We start from the raw sequence: 25,122 nt of genomic DNA on the forward strand, positions 1-25,122 counted from the left end.
CAAAGCCAGCCTGAGCAGGAAAGTCCATGAGACTCTTATCTCCAATAAACCACTAGAAAACTGGAAGTGGCACTGTGGCTCAAGCAATAGAGCTCTGGTCTTGAGCTGAAGAGCTGAGGGATAGTGCCCAAGCCCAGAGTTCAAGCCCCACAACCAACAAAAAACCAAAATAAAACAAAATTGGGGACTAAGGATATGACTCAAGTGGTAAAGTGCCTGTCTAGTATGGGCAAGACCCTGGGTTCAATCTCCAATACTGCATTTATTATTATGATTTGTATATACAATATGCAATGTTAACTATAATTGTTTTAGATTTTAAGTTAAAATACAAGTTCAGTGACTTGGATAATATCTTTTTTTTTTTTTTTTGTGCCAGTCTGGGGCTTGAACCCAAGGCGCAGATGCTTTTTCTCTCAAGGCTAGTGCTCTACCACTCAAGCCAAAGCTCCACTTCTAGCTTTTTAATAGTTAATTGGAGATAAGAGTCTCAAGCTTGCTGGGCTGGCTTTGTACCTCCATCTTCAGACCTCAGCCTCCTGAGTAGCTAGGATTACAGGCATGAGCCACTAATGCCAGACTTTATTTTTGTTTATACTTCTGTATACTCTTTAGTAGTTACCTAATATAGAAAGTAGTAGATAGAGGGCTGAGGTGTGGCTCAATGATAAAGCACTGGTCTAGCAAGCAGGAAGCCCTGAGTTCAAACCCCAATACTGCCCACTCCTTCCCCCCTCCCCGAAAAAACAGTTAGGTATATGACTATGTCTTATGGTAACCAAACTTGAATGTTTCTGATAAACAGTAACTATAGAAATCTGATTGTATAGTATTGTAAACTCTATTCCAACTGAAGTTTGTTTATATAGAAAACATTTAAAAAGATATATTTAAACACTTACACATGCTCAGTTATAAACTGGACTGTTGACTTTAGAATTAGTCATCAGCTTTGTTAGGTGTGGTTTGACGTAAGTACTTGTTTGTCTTTTGGTTTGAAAAGGTAGTAAATTTTGTTGGTTCTTGGATAAATTATATTTTAAAGGACAAGGTAGCATATTTTCCATCCTTTATCCACATTCTCTCTTAAGTTATGATAAAAAGCTGTAAGGTAAGCTGGGTGCTGGTGGCTCATGCCTGTAATCCTAGCTACTTAGGAGGCTGAGATCTGAGGATCATGGTACAAAGCCAGCCCGGGCAGGAAAGTCTGTGAGACTCTTATCTCCAATAAACCACTAGAAAACCGGAAGTAGCGCTGTGGCTCAAGCAGTAGTGCGTTCATCTTGAGCTGAAGAGCTGAGGGATAGCACCCAAGCCCAGAGTTCAAGCCCACGACCAACCAAAACAAACAAACAAAAAAAGCTGTAAGGTAAAGTGGAATCTTGGCTGTAACATTTAAGACTTTTCAGAAATACATATGAATCAAGGAAATCATAATTTTCTTTTTTGCAATAGCTTTGCAAGTTTCAATTTATTATATAGCCACACTATCATATTTATTTACTTGTGTTCTTGAGACTAGTATTAACTTCTCAGTGTATTCCCGGCAGACTTCAAGCTATTGATCTTTCTGCCTCAGCCTCTTGAGTGGTGGGATTACCAGTAGGTACCACTACACCAGTCACACCACCATATTTTTATAGAATTAATTTTATTTTTCTTTGACTTGATTCATATAGGCATAAATTACAGCATTAACTATTTTAGTTGGTGTGGATTTAATATTAGAATTGCAGTGAGAATACTGAGGACTGCCAAGTGTGGACTTTCAAATCTGAGTTTTAATTTTAGACTACACTCTACGTCTGAGGCTTGAAGCAATTTACTTATGCTGTCTGTACTTTAATTAATTAGTAAAGTAAAAATTGTTCTTTCTACATTAGTTATTTTTACAAATTGTTCATTAGTCCTGAAACCAATAACGTGGGTAACCACATTAGGGGGAAAGATATAGATAGAATGAAATGTCAACTTGAATGGAAAGTATTATTTTGTGAAACATTTAAGATTAATAAATCAAAGTTACATATACCAATAATGAAAAGTCTCAAACCAAAATGGATAGAAAAGCAATTGCAGACATATTTGATATATCAAATATTTCACATTTTAAAACATACAAAATGTATTGTACAATAAGTTGACCTTCATGAATTTATTATATGTGGTTTTGACACATATAATAGTATCATACACATTCCCATATGTGTATCATATAGCAAAATTGGTGGAGAAAAGCTCTTTGTCTTACATTATCTTCAGCTGTGTTTAAATCATTATGTGATAGGTTGAATGTTTCCTTGCTACTTTTCTTTTTTTTTTTTCAGTCCTGAAGTTCCTGGGTGCTGTCCCTGAGCTTTTTTATTTTTTATTTTATTTTTTTAGCTCAAACTAGTGCTTTACTACCTAAGCTACAGCTCCATTTTCCTTGCCTTTTTTTGACATATGCCTCCTTCAAAAAATATTGTGCCAGAAAACAAAATAAAAGTAGTGATATTTCTTCCAGGCCAAAAAGGACCAGGTAATATACTTAATTTAAGTAATAAATGACAATTTTGACTTATGTAGAGGCAGCATGTCCTTTTAGTGTAATTTGAGCAGCATTATGAGAAAAACCAATACAGTATCCATAGTATAGTGCTAAACTCTGTGCATTACAGGCATTCACGGTTTTTCCTTAACCTCAGGAATGTATGGTTCCTCTCCTTGGAACCATACACTGACACATAACAAGAATAACATTGAACATTGTGAATACATGTGTCATAAAAGTAACTTGGACTGGAGTGATGCACATCAAGTTCCGAATAATGGTTGGGGAAAGGAATGGGCTTAGTATGGTTTCAATTATATCGTAATATAATGTTTATATATAATATATATAATATAGCATATATTATATAACTATATATAATGTTTATATATCTTAATGTAATCCTAACGTTTAAATTGTAAAAAATATTTGAAGCAGATATTACAAAATGTTGAGACTTGGTCTGTCTAGCTGTTATGTACTTGAGTTATGGCATTTTTCTCATCTTCAGTTTGTTTTAAATATTCAAATAACAAATACATTTCTTTAAAAACAGTGTATCTTGGTATAAGTGATAGACACTATAAAAACGAATTACAGAGGGGGCCAAGATGGCCACAGACAGTAGGGAAACACCGCAGGTCTCTCCAACCAAATAGAGAGTTTGGGTTTCAACGCTTAGTTTCTTCAAAAGACTGACAACAACAAAAAGTCGAGTACTCAGACAGATACAGGAAGTTAAAAAAAAGAAAAAGGAAAAACTCCAGAACCTACACAAAGATGGTAAATTAGGAAGACCTTTCCCCACTCCTTGTTGCCAGCGGGGCTCCACACCGAGCTGCTCAAGCAGCAGAACTCTGTGCCGAGCCGCTCAAGCCGCGTGGCTCAGAACCCACCAGGGACCACAGAAGCTCCCAGAAGACTCCCAAGAGCCAGTGCCGACCTGGAGAATATAAACAGAAAACTGGGAATGCAGAACCTGCACGAAGACCCCCCATGGCGCAGCGCCTGGGCCCAGTGGTGACGAACCACCCCAGACTGCGTGCAGCACACATCGGCCTGCTGGAACAGCCCAGCCCAGCCTGGGGCAGTGGCCACAGGAGTAACCGCAGGAAACAACCCCAGGATCCCAGCAAGACACAGCACCTTTCTGCATCAGGCAGAGTCGGGTCCAGCCTGGGGTGACCCCAGACTTGCTGTGGGGCCCAGCGCCCCCTTGCACCAGCCTGCATGAGCGGCCCACCCTAGCCTGGGTGGCAGCGGCAGCTGCAGATGGGTGGCGGTGGCAGCAGCAGCAGCAGCAGAGGTGAACAACCTAGACTTCCCGCCCGGTGGCCCCCCCCCCCCCCCTTCCAGGTAAAATACTCTCAACCAGCCCAGCTTGGAGAGCAAGCTATATCAATTGATCCAGGAACAAATCCAGAACCAAGCAAAGGTAGCCACCTAGTGACCAAAACAATCAGGGCCTGGAAATGGTCTCCACCAATCCCTGAGTCCACATGCGAAAATCACGGTGAAAAATTACAAAATTCATTAACAGCCAAGATAGTAAACCAGACTCAAAGGCCAGCAACCACAGTGAAAGTGAAAAAGAAATGGAAGACAAACACTACATCCAAGAGATGATAGAGGCAATGACTCAAGAATTAAAATGAGAAATAGAGCAGAAATTTAAAGAACAAATGAATGAGCTATCAGAAGAGATCCAGGCCTTAAATAAGAAATTAAAAAATAGATACAGTTCACACCTCGCTAAAAGATGAGATTAGTACTCTAAGGAATGACATAGAAATGATAAATGGCTCAATCTCCCCCATACAAAATTCAGTTTCCTCCCTCCAAACCACAATGGAACTCACAGTTAATAGAATAAATGACATGGAAAATAGAATATCAGATACTGAAGACAAAATGCAGGCACTGGAAAAAATGTTACAGATATGGAAAAAACACTCAAAACATGCCACAAGGAAGCCCAAGAACAATCAGATAGTGCCAATTATACCTTCGTATAATTGGGGTGGAAGAAGGGGAGGAATACTGGAATAAAGGAATGAGACACTTATTCAATAAGATCATCACTGAAAACTTCCCCAGTCTTAAAAGAAAAAATGTTACCTCCATAACAGAGACCTACAGAGCACCTAACAAGCAAGATCCCAGGAGGAACACTGCAAGGCACATTATAGTAAAAATGCTAGATTTTAGCAATAAAGAAGCAATCTTGCATGCAGGAAAAGCAAAGAAGGAGCTATACTACAATGGGAAAAAAAATAGAATCACTGCAGATCTCTCCACACAGACTCTGAATGCAAGGAAAGCCTGGGAAAGTACCATCCAACCCCTGAGAACCAACAACTGCCAGCCCAGACTGATACATCCAGCAAAGCTAGCATTCACATTCGAGGGAGAAACTAAAATTTTTAATAGTAAAGAAAAATTAAATGAATTCATAACAATGAGCCAGCATTACAAAGAATATTAAGAGTGGGAATATAATCCAAAGAAAGCATTCAAGGACAGGGATCCAGACCAGATAGATATCACTAGGAGACCAACTTAGTAAACACAGGAGGGAAGGAAAGAAAAACTTAGGAAAGTATAAAATGACAGGAAATATAATATACCTCTCTATAATAGCCACAAATATTAATGGTCTCAATTCACTAATCAAAAGAAAAAGAACTGCAGATAGGATTAGAAAACAAGATCCATCAATTTGCTGTATTCAAGAGACCTACCTCACAGCCAAAGATAAAAGCAAACTCCGAGTGAAGAGATGGAGAAAGATCTACCATGCCAGTGCCCCCAGCAAGAAGGCAGGAGTTGCCATTATGATATCTGATAAAATAAACTTTACACTAAAATCACTAGGAAAAGACAAAGAAGGTCACTATATAATAATACAGGGAACAATCCAAGAAGAGAACATCACCATTGTCTATCTATACTCCCCAAACATCAGTGCACCTGAATATATTAAGCAAATACTCTCATATTTACAGGAAATGATGGATCCAAATACAATAATACTAGGAGACTTTAATATTCCACTCTCACCAAAGGACATGTCCATGAACCAAAGAATTGGCAAAGAAGTCTCTGAATGAAATAATGTCATATCTCAAACAGACTTAACTGACATATACCGAGTTTTCCATCCAACAACAACTCAGTACACATTCTTCTCAGCAGCCCATGGAACTTTTTTTCTTAGTTCATACAAAGAATTTAAGCAAATACAAGAAGATGACATAATCCCTTGTATTTTATCTGACCATAGTGGAATCAAACTAGTTCTCAATAACAAGGCCTACAGTAGAAAATACTCAAACACATGGAAATTAAACAGCACACTGCTGAGCAACACATGGGTCACAGAGGCAATTAAAGAAGAAATTAAAAAGTTCCTACAGTTCAATGAAAATGAAGACACATCACAAGGAAACCTATGGGACACAGCAAAAGCATTCCTGACGGGCAAGTTTATTGCTCTCAGTGCACACATCAAGAAAACAAAGACAGACCCAATAAACAATCTCATGATGCAACTAAAACTGCTAGAGGCACAAGAAAAAGTTGAACCTAATGTCGATAGATGGAGCGAGATAACCAAAATAAGAGCTGAAATTAACAAAATAGAGACTAAGAAAACTATAAATAAAATTAATAAAACAAAAAGCTGGTTTTTGAAAAAAATTAATAAAATTGACGGATCACTAGCAAGATTAACTAAAGAAAGAAGAGAGGAGACCCAAATCAATAAGATCAAAGATGCCACAGGAAAAATTACAACAAACATACAAGACATCCAAACAATTATAAAGAAATATTCCAGATTCTATATTTACAAAGGAAGGAAAACCTAGCAGAAATGGATGAATTCCTAGAGAAATACAAATTGCCCAAACTGAACCAAGAAGAAATAAATCAATTAAGTATACCAATAACCAAAATGAGAGAGGAAGCAATCAGAAACGTTCCAACAAGAAAAAGCCCAGGACCAGATGGATTCAGTACGGAATTCTATAAGACCTTTAAAGAGGAACTAATACCCATACTCCTCAAGCTCTCCAGAGAAATAGAAGCAGAGGGAGTAATACCAAACTTATTCTATGAAACCAATATCACACTTATCCCCAAACCAAGCAAAGACCCAACAAAAAAAGATAACTACAGACCAGTCTCTTTGAAGAACACAGATGCAAAGCTCCTCAATAAAATTCTAGCCAACAGAATCCAGAAACATATAAAAAAAAAAAATCATACATTATGACCAAGTAGGCTTCATCCCAGAGATGCAGGGATGGTTTAACATACGTAAGTCAATAAATGTAATCCATCACATCAATAGATCCAAGGTCAAGAACCACGTGATTATCTCCATTGACGCAGAAAAGGCTTTTGACAAAATACAACATTCATTCATGTTAAAAGCTCTGGAAAAAATTGGAATAGAAGGAACATTCCTTAAAACAATAAAAGCCTAGCTGGGCGCTGGTGGCTTACACCTGTAATCCTAGCTACTCAGGAGGCTGGGATCTGAGGATCACGATTCAAAGCCAGCCTGGACAAGAAAGTCTGTGAGACTATTATCTACATTAAACCACTAGAAAACCGGAAGTGGCACTGTGGCTCAAGTGGTAGAGCGCTTGCCTTGAGCTGAAGAGTGCAGGGCTAGCACCCAAGCCCAAAGTTCAAGCCCCACGACCAATAAAACAAAAAACAAAAACAATAAAAGCCTTATATGACAGACCAACAGCCAATATCATACTTAATGGGGAAAAACTACAACCAATTCCCCTAAAAACAGGAACAAGGCAAGGATGCACACTCTCCCCACTCCTATTCAATATAGTTCTGGAATCCTTAGCCAGAGCAATAAGACAGGAAAAAGACAATAAAGGGATCTGCATAGGGGAGGAAGAAGTTAAATTATCTATTTTTGCAGATGACATGATTTTATACCTTAACAATCCCAAAGGCTCCATCTCCAAACTCTTAGAGCTTATAAACCACTTGGGCAAAGTAGCAGAATACAAAATTAACACACAAAAATCAGTAGCCTTTCTGTACACCAACAATGTACAAGCAGAAAGGGAAATCAAGAAAACAACCCCATTCATTATAAACTAAAAAAAAAAAAAGTATCCAGGAATTAACCTTACCAAAGATGTAAAGGATCTATTTCATGAAAACTATAAAAGCCTAAAGAAAGGAATCATAGAGGATACCAAGAAATGGAAAGATCTCCCATGTTCCTTGATTGGCAGAATTAACATAGTGAAAATGGCTATACTGCCAAAATTGATATATACATTCAATGCAATTCCCATTAAAATCCCAATGACGTACTTTACTGAAATAGAGAAGACAGTCCAGTTGTTCATATGGAACAACAAAAGATCTAGAATAGCCAAAGCTATTCTAGGCAAAAGAAACAACACAGGAGGGAATCACAATACCGAATTTCAAGCTCTACTATAGAGCCATAATAACAAAGACAGCTTGGTACTGGTACAAAAAGAGACCTGAAGATCAATGGAACAGACTAGAGGACCCAAAAATAAAGCCACATATGTACAGTCAGTTGATATTTGACAAAGGAGCCAATGACGTACAGTGGAAGAATCATAACCTCTTCAACTATTGGTGCTGGGAAAACTGGGTGGCCCCCATGCAGAAAAATGAAAGTGGACCCTAGCCTATCACCATGCACTAACATCAACTCAAAATGGATTAAAGACCTAACATCAAACCTAATACTCTGGAATTACTGCAGGACAGAGTAGGAGAGACACTTGAACTTATAGGCACAGGCAGGAACTTCCTGAAAAGAGTCCCAGGGTCACAACGAATTGGAGAGAGGCTGGACAAATGGGACTACCTTAAAATAAAAAGTTTCTGCACAGACAAAGAAATAGCAACCAAACTAGAAAGACAGCCAACTAATTGGGAAAAAAATATTTACCAGCAAAATATCAGACAGGGGTTTAATATCCACTAAATACAAGGAACTCAAGAAACTAACTCCTCACAAATCTAACAAACCAATGGGCAAGGGAACTAAAGAGAGACTTCTCAGAAGAAGAGATAAAAATGGCAAAGAAACACATGAGGAAATGTTCATCATCGCTGGCTGTAAAGGAAATGCAAATAAAAACAACCCTGAGATGCCACCTTACCCCAGTCAGAATGGCCCACATTCTAAAGTCAGCCAATGACAAATGCTGGAGGGGATGCGGAGAAAGAGGAACCCTATTGCATTGCTGGTGGGAATGTATACTAGTACATCCACTTTGGAAAACAGTCTGGAGATACCTCAGAAAGCTAAATATAGACCTCCCCTATGACCCAGCCATACCACTCCTAGGCATCTACCCTGAGCAACAGAAACCAGCATACAAAGGCACATGCACCTCCATGTTTATTACAGCACTTCACAATAGCCAAGATGTGGAAACAACCCAGATGACCCACTACTGATGAGTGGATACAAAAATTGTGGTACCTATATTCAATGGAATATTATGCAACTATTAGAAAGGATAAAATAATGGCATTTGTAGGGAAATGGTTGGAACTAGAGCAGATTCTTTTGAGCAAAGTAAGCCAAGAGCAAAGAGACAAACGGCATATGGTCTCCCTAATATGTGGATGCTAAAGCCAAAATACAAGAAGATATGGCAAACAGGACTCAAGAAACAAGACAGTCACTCATTTTGTCATATCATTGCTAAATGACTCCATTTTCTAGACCATATATATGGTAGATATTTGCACACAACAGAGGGAAGCCAGGAGTAGGAACAGAATAAGTGGGAACAGCTCACACTAAGCAAAAGGAAAGAAATGTAAACATCACCTGATGTGGAAAAATAACTTGTATTACCAAAGCTCATAGAATTCACAAACTGTATAGACCATGATAATGACAATTTGCCTTGTGAAAGTTAAAATGTATTTGTGATTCTAAGTATCACTATTCCACAATACTGTAAAATATGTGAAATATATGTATTCACCTAATCTCAAAGAAAAAAAAGTGAAAGAAGGGATGGGTTAAGAGAGATGGGTGACAACGTTGTCAGACACTTTTACTCATATACTGTTTTGTAGAATGGGAACTTCTTTGTACTTAAAGATAATTAAAAAGATAAAAAATAAAGAGGAAAAAACTGAATTACAACAAAGTGGGTGCTAGCAGGAATGAGGAGGGTTAAGAGGAAGGCGAATAAGGATAGATATGGTGGAAACTGTTTGCATGTATGAAATTAGAACAATAAAGCTTGTTGAAATTGGGAAGTTAGGGGAGAGAAATGAGGGGGGTTGATTGAGATATGCTGTATGTCTGTGTTGAAATGTTATAGTAGAAGCACCCTTGTACAACTACTGTATGCTTAAAGAAAGCTTAGTGTATAATTCGTGACACAGAATGGCCACAGAACAATAGCATATTGTTTATAAGCTTAGAGAAAATTTTTTTTTCTAAGAACTAGAGCTTAACCTACTTAGGTGGTATTTCAGGCTTTCTAGAGAGATGAAATTTAGTTTAGTGCAGACACAGGTTAGAATACAGTTGTGTATGTTTTGTAATTACTCTTGAGATGTTTATTTGACTGTGGATGTTTATTTGTAGGATGTTTATTTGACTATGCTTTTTTATTAGCTTACATTAGTTACACAAAGGGGAATTTCATATTGTATTTTTACAAATAAGTAATTCTTTTTTAAAAAAACAGAAAAATATAATTTTCCCAAGTCTTTGCATTGCCTTACAGATGGTACAATATCATATATCATTCTTTCTGATGGATGAATAGAATTCCATTGTGTGTGTGTGTATGTGTGTGTGTGTGTATATATATATATATATATATATATATATAATATTTTCTTGATCCATTGGTCCACTGAGGGGCACCTGGGTTGATTCCATAAATGGTTGTAGTAAACAATGCTGCAGTGAACATGGTTGTGCTGGTAGCTTTAATGTGGTCTTGTTTGTAAAAATATTAAGCAAGGAAAGCTAGACCTAAAGAGTCATAGGTTGTATACTTTCCCTCATTTGTGGTAACTAGAATATGCCTATAAATCTACAAGTAAACACATAAAAAAAAAATCCACTGGAACATGATAAACTATCCTGATCTCTAAGCATTCACACAGAGTGAGACCAAAGGAGGATAGTCTTAGGGGAGGATCACAAAGGCCAATAGCTATATGCATCTGATCATCTAAAGTATTTCCCTAAATGAATTTCAGGAAATGGAAATGAGGTTTTTCCTTTTTCTTTTTGTATTCTTTCTTTTTGTCTTGTTGGTTTATCTGTCTTTGGGAGGGTGGGGGGGCACAGAAATGGAGGGACAAAGGGTGAACAAATGCAGCAGTGACATTCACTAAACACTATGTTGAAAATGAACTATACAACTTGTGGGTGGAGATGTGTGGGAAAAGCTCGGAGAGAGAGAGGGAAAGGGTGACATTGTTAGAAAAGAAATGTACTCTTTATCTGATTTATGTAACTGTGACCCCTCTGTATGTCACCTTTATAGTAACAATTTAAAATGTGAAAGAACTCCACAAAAATCACAATCATCACAGAAGCTTCCTTCCTTTTCTTTTTTTCTTTGTCAGTCTTGGGGCTTGAACTCTGGGCCTAGGTACTGTCTCTCAGCTCTTCAGCTCAAGGCTAGCGCTCTACCACTTGAGCCACAGCACCACTTCTGGTTTTCTGAGTGGTTTATTGGAGGTAAGAGTCTCATGGCCTTACCTGCTGGGGCTGGCTTCGAACCAAGATTCTCAGATCTCAGCTTCCTAAGTAGCTAGGATTATAGGCGTGAGCCACTGGCACCTGGCCCTTTCTTTTTTTCAAGACATTTTTTGCTTTTTTTTTTTTTTTTTTTTGCTTGAAGACTCTTCAATCGCTTCTTCATACAATAATAACTTCAAAGAATCAGCTTGAGAGCAAATCCAAGCTATTTTCACTCAGGTTTTTGACATGGAAGCAAGGCTTCCTAGTTTCCACTTGGGAAATGTATTCTTATAATCCTGTAGAGATTCCACTCCTGGCTATACTTCATTATTAGGAGTACCCAAAGCTCTGAAAATTCTGAAAAGTTGATCAGTTTCAGAATCCCCATGGAAAAGTGGCTTTAGTTGCTAGCTCTGCAAATACTGTGCCTATACTCCAAATGTCCACTGGAGTGGAGTAGAGAGCTGACTCCAAAATACTTTTGGAGATCTATCTACACCCATGTCACTACCTCATGTGTATATACTCTAATAGGGATTCCAAAAGCTTTCGTGAGTCCAAAGTCAGCCAGCTTGATTATTTCTTCATCTCAATCAATAGATTTTTGAGGTTTTAAGTCTCTGTGAAGAACTCTTCTAGACTGACAAAAAACAGACCCTGAAGGATTTAGTACAAATAACTCTTAACAAGGGAAGAATCTATGAATTGACCAGGTGGGATAGAATCTTAAGTATTTCATGAGATCCATGAAAAGGAGTTCATAGATGAGATATAACCTGGAATCCTGCATAAGCACATCTTGAAGACTGACTATATTTGGATGATGAAGTTCTTTTAATAGAGAAATTTCATGAATGGCAGTACTAAGAATCCCTTTCTCCTTACTTTCCAGTATGATTTTCTTCATGGCTACTGTTTAGCCTGTTGTTTTATGTCTACCCCTACATATAACTCCATAAGTGCCTTCTCTGATTTTCTCTATTTTGATATAATCTTCCATAGTTACTCAATAGGTATAATGGATCCTGATGTTTGTCCTGTGGTGGCCACAATGGCAGCTCCCAGGTCTGCATGGCTCCCCTCTCTGCTTCACAGGACCAGCTCTCAAGTAATTCTTTTACTACATCTTTCACTAACAGTAGGGATCACAAGTTATTTATAATTATAGGAGTTTGCTACTGCCACCAGAAATCTATTGTCCCACAGTTCTGGAGGCTCAGAAGGTCAAGATGCCTCTAGAATTGAGTCCTTAGTGATGTCAGAATTTGTTTCATGCCTCTTGAATGGAGTCTTCTAGTTTAATGGAATTTTTGGCATTTTTTTATTTGTAGAAGTATGGTCCTGATATTCTGCATGCTTGTCTCCTTTGAAATTTGTATATGTCTCCATCCAAATTTCAGATTTTTTTCATTCTTAAAAATGTTATTATAGAGGGAGGGAAATCACTGTTCAAAAAGAAACATACTCATTATCTACACTTATGTAATGCTAACCACTTTGTACATCACCTTTACAACAAAAATTTAAAAATAGTTATTATAAAGGTTATGTGCAGAGGGGTTACATAAATCAAGTAAAGTGTATATTTCTTTTTGTTATCCCTTCCCTTGCTCTTCCAGTCTCCCCACCCCCATTTCAGCTTTTTAGGTGAAATAGTTTTTAGGTGTGTGAGTGAGTGAGTGAGTGAGTGAGTGAGTGAGTGAGTGAGTGAGTGAGTGTGTGTGTGTGTGTGTGTGTGTGTGTGTGTGTGTGTGGCTGTATAAATTGTGCATTCTGCAGGATAATTTCCTGTTTTCATTTATCAAATATTGTTATGGATTAAACTAACACTCACATGTAGAATTCTTCGCTCCACTCCCTCTATAATAACAATTTTAACAACTATGTGGAAAGCACAAATAGGAGAAACTTTATCTCAAAAATAACAAGAGAAAAAAGGGTTGGAGATGTGGCTGAAGTAGTAAGCATTTGAGCAGTATGCTATTTGTTGTGTGTGTTGGTCCTGGGGCTTGAGTTCAGGGCCTGGGTGCTGTTCCTCAGTTTTTTTTCCCCTCAGGGCTAGGGCTATACCACTTGAACTACTTCTGCCCCCCTCTTTTTTTTTTTTTTGCCAGTTGTGGGGCCTAAAATCTGGGTCTGGGCACTGCCCCTCAGCTCTTCAGCTCAAGACTAGCACTCTAGCACTTGAGCCACAGCACCACTTCTGGCTTTTTCTGCTTACGTGGTGCTGAGGAATCGAACCCAGGGCCTCATGCATGCTAGGGAAGCCCTCTACTACTGAGCCACCTTCCAGCCCCTTCTGCCTTTTTCATAGTTAATTGGATAACAGTTTCATGAACTTTCGTGCCCCATCTGGCTTCTAACTGAGGTCCTTTGATCTCAGCCTTTTAAGTAGCTAGGATTAAAGGCATGAGCCACCAGCACCTGGCTCAGCAGTGCTTTTTTTTTTCTGTATCATTACTTTATTGCATATTTTGTATGTTTCAATGAATATAATAAATATTCTCTTGAAAAAGTAAGACACATGAAAAGTTTCTGTGCAAGTTCCATTATTACTCATAACATTCCATATAATTTGAAAATTCTATTCTAGTGGAAGCATTTTCAATTACAGAACTGAAGATGTTGAGAAAAGGACCTGATACATGTTTTGCTTGCACGTAAAATATCTGAATCATTATTACACTTTACCTCACGAGCAGTGCTATTTTTAAGCTTTTTTTATTTTGTTGTTGTTCCTTTCCTTTTCCCTTTCTCCATCTCCTTCCTTCCTCTCCTTTTTTCCTTCCTTTTTCTCCTTTCTTTCTTTCTTCCTTCCTTCCTTTTCTTTTTGCTAGACAAATGCTTTGCCACTGAGCTATATCATAGTCCAGTAGAACTTTTTTTTTTTTTTTTTGGGTCCAGTCATGGGGCCTGAACTCTGGGCCTGGGCGCTGTCCCTCAGCTCTTCAGCTCAAGGCTAGTGCTCTACCACTTGACGCACAGCGCCATTTCCGGCTTTTTTCTTTTTTGCTTATGTGGTGCAGAGGAATCGAACCCAGGGCCTCCTGCATGCAAGGCAAGTGCTCTACCACTGAGCCACCTTCCCAGCCCTAGAACTATTTTTTGAGTACGGTATTTTTTTTTTTTTGTGCCAGTCTTGGGTCACTGTCTCTGAGCTTCTTTGGCTCAAGGCTAGCCCTTCTACCACTTGAGCCACATCTCCACTTATGGCTGTTTTGTACCCATCACAGTACTGAAAAAAAAATTTTGGGGCCTCTTCAGAGTCTAGCAAGTGTAAGATCCTGAGTTCAAACCCCAGTATAGCTACTACTTCCAACAAAGAAGAGAGAATAAGTGAAAGCTCTGGGAGTATTCCAGTATCTGAGACACTAGGCAAAAGAGAAAGTGGTGGTGAAAGGTGAACAGGCAACTATGCAACTCACGTGTCAGGGGAGTATATAAATCAAGAGAAGAGTGTATTTCAAAGAGCAAGTTATAGGCACTGAAAACTGTCCTTTGGGCTTACTTGTAACTATGAAAACTAAATAAGGAAACCTGCTAGCTCAAACTGAGATCCTCAGATCTCACCCTCCTAAGTGTTCAGGATTGTAGACATGCACAGCTCTGTGTCTTGCTTTACTCTAAGTTTTAAAATATATTCTATTCCTGTGTTAGAAAACTGACATTCTGATACTAAAGGAATCTGCTATAAAAATATTTCTACTCTATGCTTCCCAGAAAACAAGACAGAAATAAAATATACCTGGAAAAGCTAATTATTAACAGGCATAAAAGCTTTAAAGGTTTTTTTTTAAGGAATCTATATCCAGAGCTGTATGGGTTGACGTATGCCTATATGTCCTAGCACTTTGGAGGCTAAAGCACTGAGTTAAGAGCCCATAACCGAGGCTGGAAAGGTGGCTCAGTGGTAGAACGCTTGCCTTGCATGCATGAGGCCCTGGGTTTGATTCCTCAGCACCATATAAGCAGAAAAAGCCGGAAGTGGCGCCGTAGTTCAAGTGGTAGAGCTCTAGCCTTGAGCTGAAGAGCTCAGGGACAGCACCCAGGCCCAGAGTTCAGGTCCCACGACTGACCAAAAAAAAAAAAAAGAACCTATACCCATTGAGAACATTTACATGAAAGTCATACACCTTTCCAATGTTTTAATCCAGTTTTTACACATAATGGACTGAGTCTATTTCTAGGTCCAAGGGAAGGAATGAAGACATCACGAAAAGCTTCCTCTCCTCAAAATTGTGGACACAAAATACCTTTCTATAGAAAGATATTCTTACTATGAAAACTAGGAAATTACAATCCACTCTGGTGATACTTTGAAATCAGATGGCCTGAGTTTTAGTCCCAGCTCTATTAGTTACTGGCTCTTTAACCTTGAGCAAGTAGTTTAAGTCTCTAAGACCCAGTTTCCTTGTATGTAATATGGAAATACTACCACTACTTATCTCAAAATTTCTGAAGAGATTAACTGGGAATTTAAGGGATTAAGTGGTAGTTTTAGTTGTAGTTATTATTCTCACAGTTCTCTGTCACTCTTGTAATCCTACCAACAAAGGACTGTTTTGTATTTATCTTGGTTGTAGGATTTACATTATAACTGTGTATTTTTGTAATTTGTTTACCTATAGACTAAGTGACCCATTTTCAAATTTGTATTCTGCTATAGCCTAGAATACTTGGTACATAAAATATATTTGGGTCAATCTGAATAAAGATTAGTACTGGACTCTTGTACAGAATACATACAGAGTCTGAATAAATGAAAACTAGCTTTAATATCTCCCAATACGAAATGGAGATGAAAAGGATGATTCCTTGCCAAATAAGAGTTGAGTCAAATATGTCTGAGTACACACACACATATGCACACACGTACACACACATACTGTCATTAAAAAAAAGTAGAATTTTTCTGACAGTCTTTGAATCTCCAAAGAACTTGGTTTTTACTTTCCAGTACCATTGTCACAGACTGTCACAGACAAGTGGCAATTGGTTCTTTGTTTTATGGAACCAACTAGATGTGGCTCTGGTACTTAAGTATATCTAGGCATTTCAGAACATATTCACACAGATAATCCACTGGTAATTTAAAATAGAAAAGTAGGTGAGCCCAGTGGCTCATTTCTATAACCACAGCTGTTTGAGAGATGAAGGGAGAAGGATGGTTCAAGGCCAGCCTAGATAAAATTGTCTAGTGATACTGTCTCAAAGACAAGTCAGATGTGATGATAGAGGAAACAGTATTAAAAAAATATTGTTTTTATATTGGGCTGGGAAGGTGGCTCAGTGGTAGAGCGCTTGCCTTGCATGCCTGAGGCCCTGGGTTCGATTCCTCAGCACCACATAAGCAAAAAGAAAAAAACCAGAAGTGGCGCTGTGGCTCAAGTGGTAGAGCGCTAGCCTTGAGCTGAAGAGCTGAGGGACAGCGCCCAGGCCCAGAGTTCAGGTCCCACTATCGGACCCCCCACAAAAAATAAAAAAAATATTGTTATTATAAAAGTGTATACAGAAGGGTTACTGTTTCATTAACCAGGTAATGAATACATTGCTTTTTGGACAATGTCACCTCTTCATTCCCTCCCAGTTCCTTCCCTCCCCCATCTCTATACACAAGTTATATAGTTCATTTTCAACATAGTTTTTACTGAGTACTGCTGTTATATTTGTTCACCCTTTTCCCCTCCATTTTTGTGTCCCTCTTACCCCTCCAAAGATGGAAAAATGAACAAGCAAGATAAAAAAGAAAAGAAAACCCTCTTGTTTCCATTTCCTGAAGTTTATTTCAATAAATATTATTTTGTATAATTTTATTATTTAAAAATATTATTAGATTTAAATTTTATTTGTCACAGAGGCATTATACCTTGTGTTCTTCCCCTAAGAGTGTCCTCCTTTGGTGGAGATGGGGAGATAGGAAAAAAAAAGTGTCCTCCTTTATTCTCACTGTGTGTGAGACATGTATTTTGGATCTCGCTTCTGCACAGGAGAGAAAAACATGTGCCTTTTGTTTCTCTGAGTTTGGCTTACCTCACTTAACATGATTTGTTCTAGGTCCAACTATTTCCCTGCAAATGACATATTATTCTTTCTAATAGCTGTGTAAAATTTCATTGTTTATAGGTACCACATTTTTTGGATTTTTTTTCTTTCTTTCTTTTTTTTTTTGTGTGAGACTAGGACTTGAACTTCATGCCTGATGCTTTGGCTCATTGGCTAGTGCTCTTCCAGCTGAGCCATGCTTCCAACACCAAAGCTGTTTTTTGTTTGCTTGTTTTTTTTTTTTTGTTTGTTTGTTTGTTTGCTTATTTTTTTACTGGTCCTGGGACTTGAACTTGGGTTGTGGGCTCTGTCCCTAAGCTGCTTTTGCTCAAGGCTAACACTTGTGCCATAGCACCACTTAGAGACACAACACCACTTCTGGTTTTCAGATGGTTAATTAGAGATGAGTCTTGGACTTTCCTGCCAGGGCTGGATTTGAACTGCAATCCTCAGATCTCAGCCTCCTGAGTAATTAGGATTACAGACGTGAGATACCAGCACCTGGCTTTGAGGCTGAGATCTGAGGGTTGCGGTTCAAAGCCAGTGCATACAGGAAAGTCTGTGGGACTCTTTTTTTTTTTTTTGGTTGGTCATGGGGCTTGAACTCTGGGCTTGGGTGCTGTCCCTGTGCTCTTCAGCTCAAGGCCAGCGCTCTACTGCTTAAGTCACAGCACTATTCCCGGTTTTTTAGTGGTTTATTGGAGATAAGAGTCTCAGGGACTTTCCTGCCCGGGCTGGCTTTGAACCGTGATCCTCAGATCTCAGCCTCCTGAGAAGCTAGGATTACAGGCGTGAGCCACCGACACTGGACTCTGTGGGACTCTTATCTCAAGTACCTTCCCAAAGGCCAGAACTGGGGCTGTGGCTCAAGTGGTAGCCTTGAGCCAAACTCAGAGACAGTGCCCAGGACCAGCAACCACCCCACACTCCAAAAAAAAGAAAAAGGAAAAGAAAAAAAGAGTACATTACCATATCTGGCCCTCTGGCTTTATTTAATTATAGTAATTAATTAATTAATTTTGTTTTTGCTGGTGATTGGACTCCAAGCATTGTGCATACTAAATGCATATCAAACATTTAGCCTTACACCCATTTCTTCTTCTGTTTTGGGGGTGTTGGTGGGCTAGCGGTGATGCCAGAGTTTGAACTCAGGTTTTTATTCTTGAGAAGGTGTTCTGCCACTTCAATCATGTCATACCTTTTGCTTTAGTTACTTTCAGATAGTGTCTTGAAGTTTTTCTAGTCCTAGACCACAATCCTATTTAAGCTTTCAGTGTAGCTGGGATGACAGGTGTATATCCCTTCACCTAGTTATTGGTGGAGATGGGGATCTTTATAAACTTTTTGCCTGATTTGGCTTGGAACCATGGTCCTCTTGATCTCAGCCTGTCCAGTAGCTGGAATTACAGACTGAGTCATTGCACTTGGTCCAAACATTTTTTTTTTTTATAAATAAATTTTTTATTGTGAAAATACTGTACAGAGGGGTTACAATCACATGAGCAAGGTAATGAGTACATTTCTTATCAAGCATTGTTGCCTTCTCCTTTGTTTTTCCCCTACCATCCCTTCCATCCCACCTCTACAACTACATTCTCCCCTTCCCCCCCTAAATATTTTTTTAAAATAAAAGATATTGGACTGAGAGATGTGGCTCAAATGATAGAGTACTAGCCTAACATGCTTGAGGTCTCTGTGTTCAATCTTAACATGTGTTTGAAAGTGTGTGTGAGTGTATGTATGTATTTATATACATATATACATAGATATCTATACACACACACACACACATATATATATATAAAGTAAAAGTGTTTTTTAAATGTTTAAATGCTATGTTTTAAAATTTTATAGTAGGCTTCAAGACAACCTAAATGTCCTTTTCTTTATGAGTAAAGAGGTACTCATTTATATTTGGTGCTCCCCAGACCCCAATAGGATGAAAAAGTACCTTAGATGGTCTCACTTTTCATTTCCTTTTAGAAGTTACATGATAATCTCAACACTCAAGAGGCTAAGGAAGGAGATTTCTACTTTGAGACAAGCCTAGGATACATAGCAAGGCTACCCTAGATTATGTATTGAGACCATTAGTTAAAAAACTAAACTAATAAAATTTTTTAAATGACAATTGCAATGACTATGATTAAACATGGAAAATATTTGCTATACTCTTGAGAAGAGATGATTTTTTCACTGCATGTTTTTGTTTTTCCCTTAGACTAAATAAAGTATTCAGCATTAATAAAGTTGTTCATAAAGGAGAGGGAAGAAAAAGCACATTTTGTTAGCCAGTCTGAACAACTGAGTCAAAACCTGTGGTCAGGGCTGGGAAGGTGGCTTAGTAGTAGAGTGCTTGCCTTGCATGCATGAGGCCCTGGGTTTGATTCCTCAGCACCACATAAGCAGAAAAAACCAGAAGTGGTGCTGTGGCTCAAGTGGTAGAGTGCTAGCCTTGAGGCTAAAGAGCTGAGGGACAGCGCCCAGGCCCAGAGTTCAGGCCCCACGATTGACAAAACTAAAAACAACAAAACCAAACCTGTGGTCACTGGCTGACCTGTCATAGTGTATCTTTTTTTAAAAATCTTCAAATAGTTGTACAAGAGATTTCAATTTAATATATCTGTTGGTCAATGCAGTACATCTTGATCAGAGTCATCCATTCTGTCATTCTCCTCCTACCTTTAATGCATCTTTATGCCCACATATTGACAAAATGTGAAAGTATAATACAACAGAATATGCAAATTTACCTCAGTGTTTAAACAGTGACAGAATGAAAACAGGGTGGTAGAATTATATGTGTTTACTATCTTAAAAAAAAGGTAACTTTCAAATAAACAATTACTTATTGTATATAGTGATATACCTTTTTAATGCTGATTCTGAAGCAGTTACAATCAAGGGCACTAGTGTCACAAGCCTTTGGAAATTGTTTCATGACAGCATAGCCTAAAACAAGATAGCTCAGCCATTCCCTATGCCTGGAGAACCAGGTCAGTGATTGCAGTCATTGCAAATAGGATTATTTCCTGTAATCTCAGAGTGCAGATTTGGTTCCACAATAAGGTCAGAGGAACTTGGGAGCTGAAGATTTTTTTTTGAGAGATGGGTACAGATCTTATATATTCTCTTATTTCTGAATTTACTTTAAGGAAAAATATACTTTAGGGAAAAATGTTCTTCCCGGATTATCTTTTTTTAGCCTGGCTTTAGGATTTTCACATTGGAGTCTTGTAGGAGCCTAAGTATTCTATTGTGACTATTACTTTCCTACACATCTTTTCTCTTCATTTTTTTTGAACATAATGGTGTGGAAAAAGATGAATTCTGTGCTGGAGCCCCTCATAGCTTTGATTCTGAAAGCATTCCTTTTAAATTAGCTTCATAATTAGGCATCAAGTTTGTTGTTTAATCAGGTTTTATTTTTCAGTCTTGAGGAAATAGTTGAGCTATATAATATTTTTTATTACATATTTGATTAATTTATATTCTTTGGTAGTATTGGACTTTGAACTCGGGACTCATGATTGCTCTACTGCCATGCTACCACTTGAGCCATGCCTCTCCCTTTGCTTTATTTTGCTGGTTATCTTTATTGGAGGTAAAGTTTAGTGAATTTTTCTGCCTGTGCTGGCCTTAAATCATGATCCTCGGATCTCAGTTTTCTGTGTAGCTAGGATTACAGATTGAGCCACAAGTACCAGGCTGTGCATTTAATGGTTTTTACATATAGACAGTAATTTGTGCTTATTTTAATTAGTGAACAATATAAAGATTTGAAAATTTAAGAATTTGATAGTTTTACATTTCTTTTCTTTCTTTCTTTTTTTTTTTGTCAGTTGTGGGGCTTGAACTCTGGGCCTGGGCGCTGTCCCTCAGCTCTTCAGCTCGACCTTAGTACTCTACCACTTGAGCTAAAGAGCCACTTCTGGTTTTCTAAGTGGTTATTGGAGATAAGAGTTTCATGGACTTTCCTGCCCTGGTTGGCTTTGAACCACAATCCTCAGATCTCAGAATCCTGAGTAGATAGGATTACAGGGTTGAGCCACCAAACCTGGCTTAGTTTTACATTTCTTCCTGACTTATCTCCAGAGATATATTATGTTCACAGCACACTTAGTATATATCCTTTTGTATCTTTGTTCCTATTCATGTCAATATATGAAAGCATTTATATACATGTGAATGTTTTTTGAGCCAGAGTCTCATTATGCAGTCCATGTTAGCTCCAAACTAATGTTCCTCTTGCTCCATCCTCTTGAGTGCTGAGATTACAGGTATATGCATACCAACATGCCTAGCTCTGCTATGAATATTTATGTGCATCTTAATATATAGACTTTTTAAGTTCAAGGGAAATTAACGTAGCATTAGCATATTATTATTATTATTATTATAGATTCTCTTTATGTAGCCCAAGCTGGCTTGGAACTCAAAATTATTATGTCTCAACCTCCCAAGTCCTGGGATTACAGGAATCCCTCCAAACCCAGCTCTATTATCCTAAAGTGTTCAGTTCAATGGATTTTAGTATATTTACAATCTTGTGCAATCATTACCTCTCTTTATTTTAAAAACTTTTTTTTGTGAGTCATGGGGCTTGAATAAACACTTTAAAAAAAATCATTATCCTTTAAACAATCTTTTCTTCTTACTCCATTCCTAGTAATTATTAACCTGCTTTCTATTTCTATGGATTTTTACAGTTTTGGAAGTATATATAAGGAATAATGTAATGTATGGTCCTTTGTGACTGGCTTCTTTGTGTTAGCAAACACTTGTTCACTCATAGTATATATCTGTACTTTTTCATGGCTGAATTATATCCCATTTAATGTTTTTTTTATCATACTTTGTTTATCCTTTCTTCAGTTAATCAGTATTTTGGGGAGTTTTCACCTTTGAATCCTCTTGATTAATGCTGCCATGAAAATTTGTGTACATGTTTCTATGTTGGGTATATGTCTTCATTTCATGTCTTTTCTTTTTTTGTAGGTCCTGGGGCTTGAACTCTGGGACTGGGTACTGTCTCTGAACTTGTTTGCTCAAGGCTTCTGCTCTGCCACTTGAGCCACAGCTCCACTTTCCTTTTTTTTTTCTGTGATTAATTGGAGATAAGATTCTCATGGGCTTTACTGCTGGGCTGGCTTTGAACTTCCATCCTCAAATCTCAGCTTCCTGAGTAGGTAGGATTACAGATGTGAGCCATGAGTGCCCGACTCTTCATTTCTTCTGAATGTATTTAGGAGTAGAATTCTTACAGGATCCAAATAACTCTTTAACCTTTTGAGGAACTTCAGACTGTTTTCCAAAGTGCCAATTCTATCAGCAGTGAGTGAAGGACCTACTTTCTTCACATCCAAGCCTGATACTGTCTTTCTTGCTTGTTCTTTGGTTGTACTGGGATATAACACAGGACTTGCATATAATAGGTAGGTAATCTACCACTTCAGCCATGCTCCCAGCCATTTTTACTTTAATTATTTTTTGAATAAGGTCTTGAGTTTATGCCTGGATCAGCTTGGACTGTAATCTTATTTAAGCTTCCCATGTAGTTGTAGCACCAGGCCCATATTTACTGGTTAACATAGTGCCTTGCAAACTTTTAGCCTGGGATTCACAGGTGTGAGCTACTGTGCCTGGCTGGGTCTAAATTTTTTTCTTACTCTTTTTGCCAGTTTTATGAGTGAGAAATAGTACCTTATTTGTGATATGTATATGTATATGTAATACATACATGTATTACATATACATATATGTATATATGTGTTTGTATATATAAAATATATGTGTTTATACATATGTATATACTTTTTTTGTTGTTGTTTTTTTGAGTCCGGTCATGGGGCCTGAACTCTGGGCCTGGGCGCTGACCCTCAGCTCTTCAGCTCAAGGCTGGCACTCTACCACTTGAGCCACAGCGCCACTTCTGGCTTTTTTCTTTTTGCTTATGTGGTGCTGAGGAATCGAACCCAGGGCCTCAGGCATGCAAGGCATGCGCTCTACCACTGAGCCACCTTCCCAGCCCCTGTATATACTTTTTTGCTCAAGGCCAGTGTTCTACCACTTAAGCCATCACTCGCTTTGGCTTTTGGTGGTTAATTGGGAGATATGAGTCTCATGAACTTTCCTGCCTGGACTGGCTTCAAACTGTTATTCTCAGATGTCAGTCCCCTGAGTAGCTAGGATTATAGGCGTGAGCCACTGGTGCTTGGCTTGATTTATATTGCTCTGATAAAGTGGAACATCTTTCATGAACTTACTGGCCCATTTGTATATAGGTTTGTACCCATTATCTGATGTGGGGCTAAAAATTACTTCCAGTTTTGGAATTTGTCAGATTTTACAGTATTTTTTATAGTATTTTACAGCATAGATTTTACTGGTTGAGCACTCAAAATCCAAAGTGCTCCAAAATTTAAAGTTTTTTTGGTGTTCTGGTGCTCATAGCATTTTGGGTTAGGGAAGTTCACCATGTAAATTCTTTTTTCTCGGCAGGAAAGTTTATGAGACTCTTATCTCCAATAAACCACAGTAGTGGCAGTGTGGCTCAAGTGGTAGAGTGCTAGCTTTGAGCTGAAGAGCTGAGGGACAGCGCCCAGGCCAGAGTTCAAGCCCCACGACTGACAAAATAAAAATTAAAAAAATTGTATTTACTTAGAAGCATTCAGAATGTCAATGTAACTCTTTTTCAATTTCAGAGTAGTAGTTAACAGAACAAATTTGCAATGTATAATTTGCATTAGAGAGAGCTTAAGATAAAAATACTACCCCCAAATATAACTAATTTATGTCATGCCCCAATGAGCATGCTTTGACCTTATATGCCAATTTACCACTCTTATATTGTAGCAGGAAATTCAGTGACTGTTGAAAATACCACGAAGCCCCACTATTGGCATTTGTTTATTTGCTTGATTTAGGTTTTTGTTTTTGTTTTTTTGTCAGTCATGGGGCTTGAAATCTGGGCCTGGGCACTGTCCCTCAGCTCTTCAGCTCAAGGCTAGCTCTCTACCACTTGAGCCACAGCCCCACTTCTGGTTTTTCTGTCAGTTAATTGGAGATAAGAGCCTCATAGATTTTCCTGCCTAGGCTGGCTTTGAACCGTGATCCTCAGATCTCAGCCTCCTGAGTAGCTAGGATTATAGGCATGAGCCACCAGTGCCTGGCTTTAGGTTTTATACTCATGAAACGGCTGTCTAACTAAAGTCACAAAGACCTTTTTTAAAAGTTTTATAATGTTAGCTCATACAAGTTTTTGACCCATTTTGATTGTGCCATGAGGGTTTTGGTTTGCATTTGTAAAATGGAATTATAGAAATTGCAGTATATATATAGTTTAAAATTTATATTTTTAGTTTCTTTAAGTATTCTATGAAGGGGTTACCATTCAACTTCTTACGAATTAGACTTGGGGCTGGGAATGTGGCTTATTAGTAAAGTGCTTGCCTAGCATGCATGAAGCCCTGGGTTTGATTCCTCAGTACCACATAAACAGAAAAGGTCAGAAGTAGGCTCTGTGGCTCAAGTGGTAGAGTGCTAGCCTTAAGAACAAAGAGGCTCAGGGACAAAGCCCAGGCCCTGAGTTCAAGTCCCAGGACTGGCAAAAAAGAAAAAAGAAAAAAGAATTAGACTTAACTATCTAATCTTACCTTTAATAATGGAATATAGAAGGTACTCAAGCATTGTTGGTTAATTCTTAATGGTATCTTCTGTTTTTCTCTTGTAGTTAAAAGAGCCAAATTCCAGGGTTCACCAGGTAAGTCAAGCTGTCTATTATTATGTGTTT

The 25,122-nt window shown here is 38.2% G+C and overlaps 1 protein-coding gene and 1 pseudogene across 3 annotated transcripts in view; one reads left to right on the plus strand and one right to left on the minus strand.

The window, feature by feature from the left end:
- Window positions 1–25,122, plus strand: part of Unc13b (unc-13 homolog B) — a 171,666-nt gene that overhangs the window by 16,435 nt on the left and 130,109 nt on the right. For all 3 annotated transcript variants that reach the window (XM_042695951.1, XM_042695931.1, XM_042695958.1), the window contains exon 2: window positions 25,063–25,092. In XM_042695951.1, coding sequence (XP_042551885.1) covers window positions 25,063–25,092 — 30 coding nt within the window. The remainder of the gene's footprint in view (window positions 1–25,062; window positions 25,093–25,122) is intronic.
- On the minus strand, window positions 11,547–12,330 carry LOC122121797 (annotated as a pseudogene).

The sequence above is a fragment of the Dipodomys spectabilis genome, unplaced genomic scaffold, assembly GCF_019054845.1.
Source record: "Dipodomys spectabilis isolate Male_0828 unplaced genomic scaffold, ASM1905484v1 ptg000006l, whole genome shotgun sequence".
NCBI lineage: Eukaryota > Metazoa > Chordata > Mammalia > Rodentia > Heteromyidae > Dipodomys > Dipodomys spectabilis.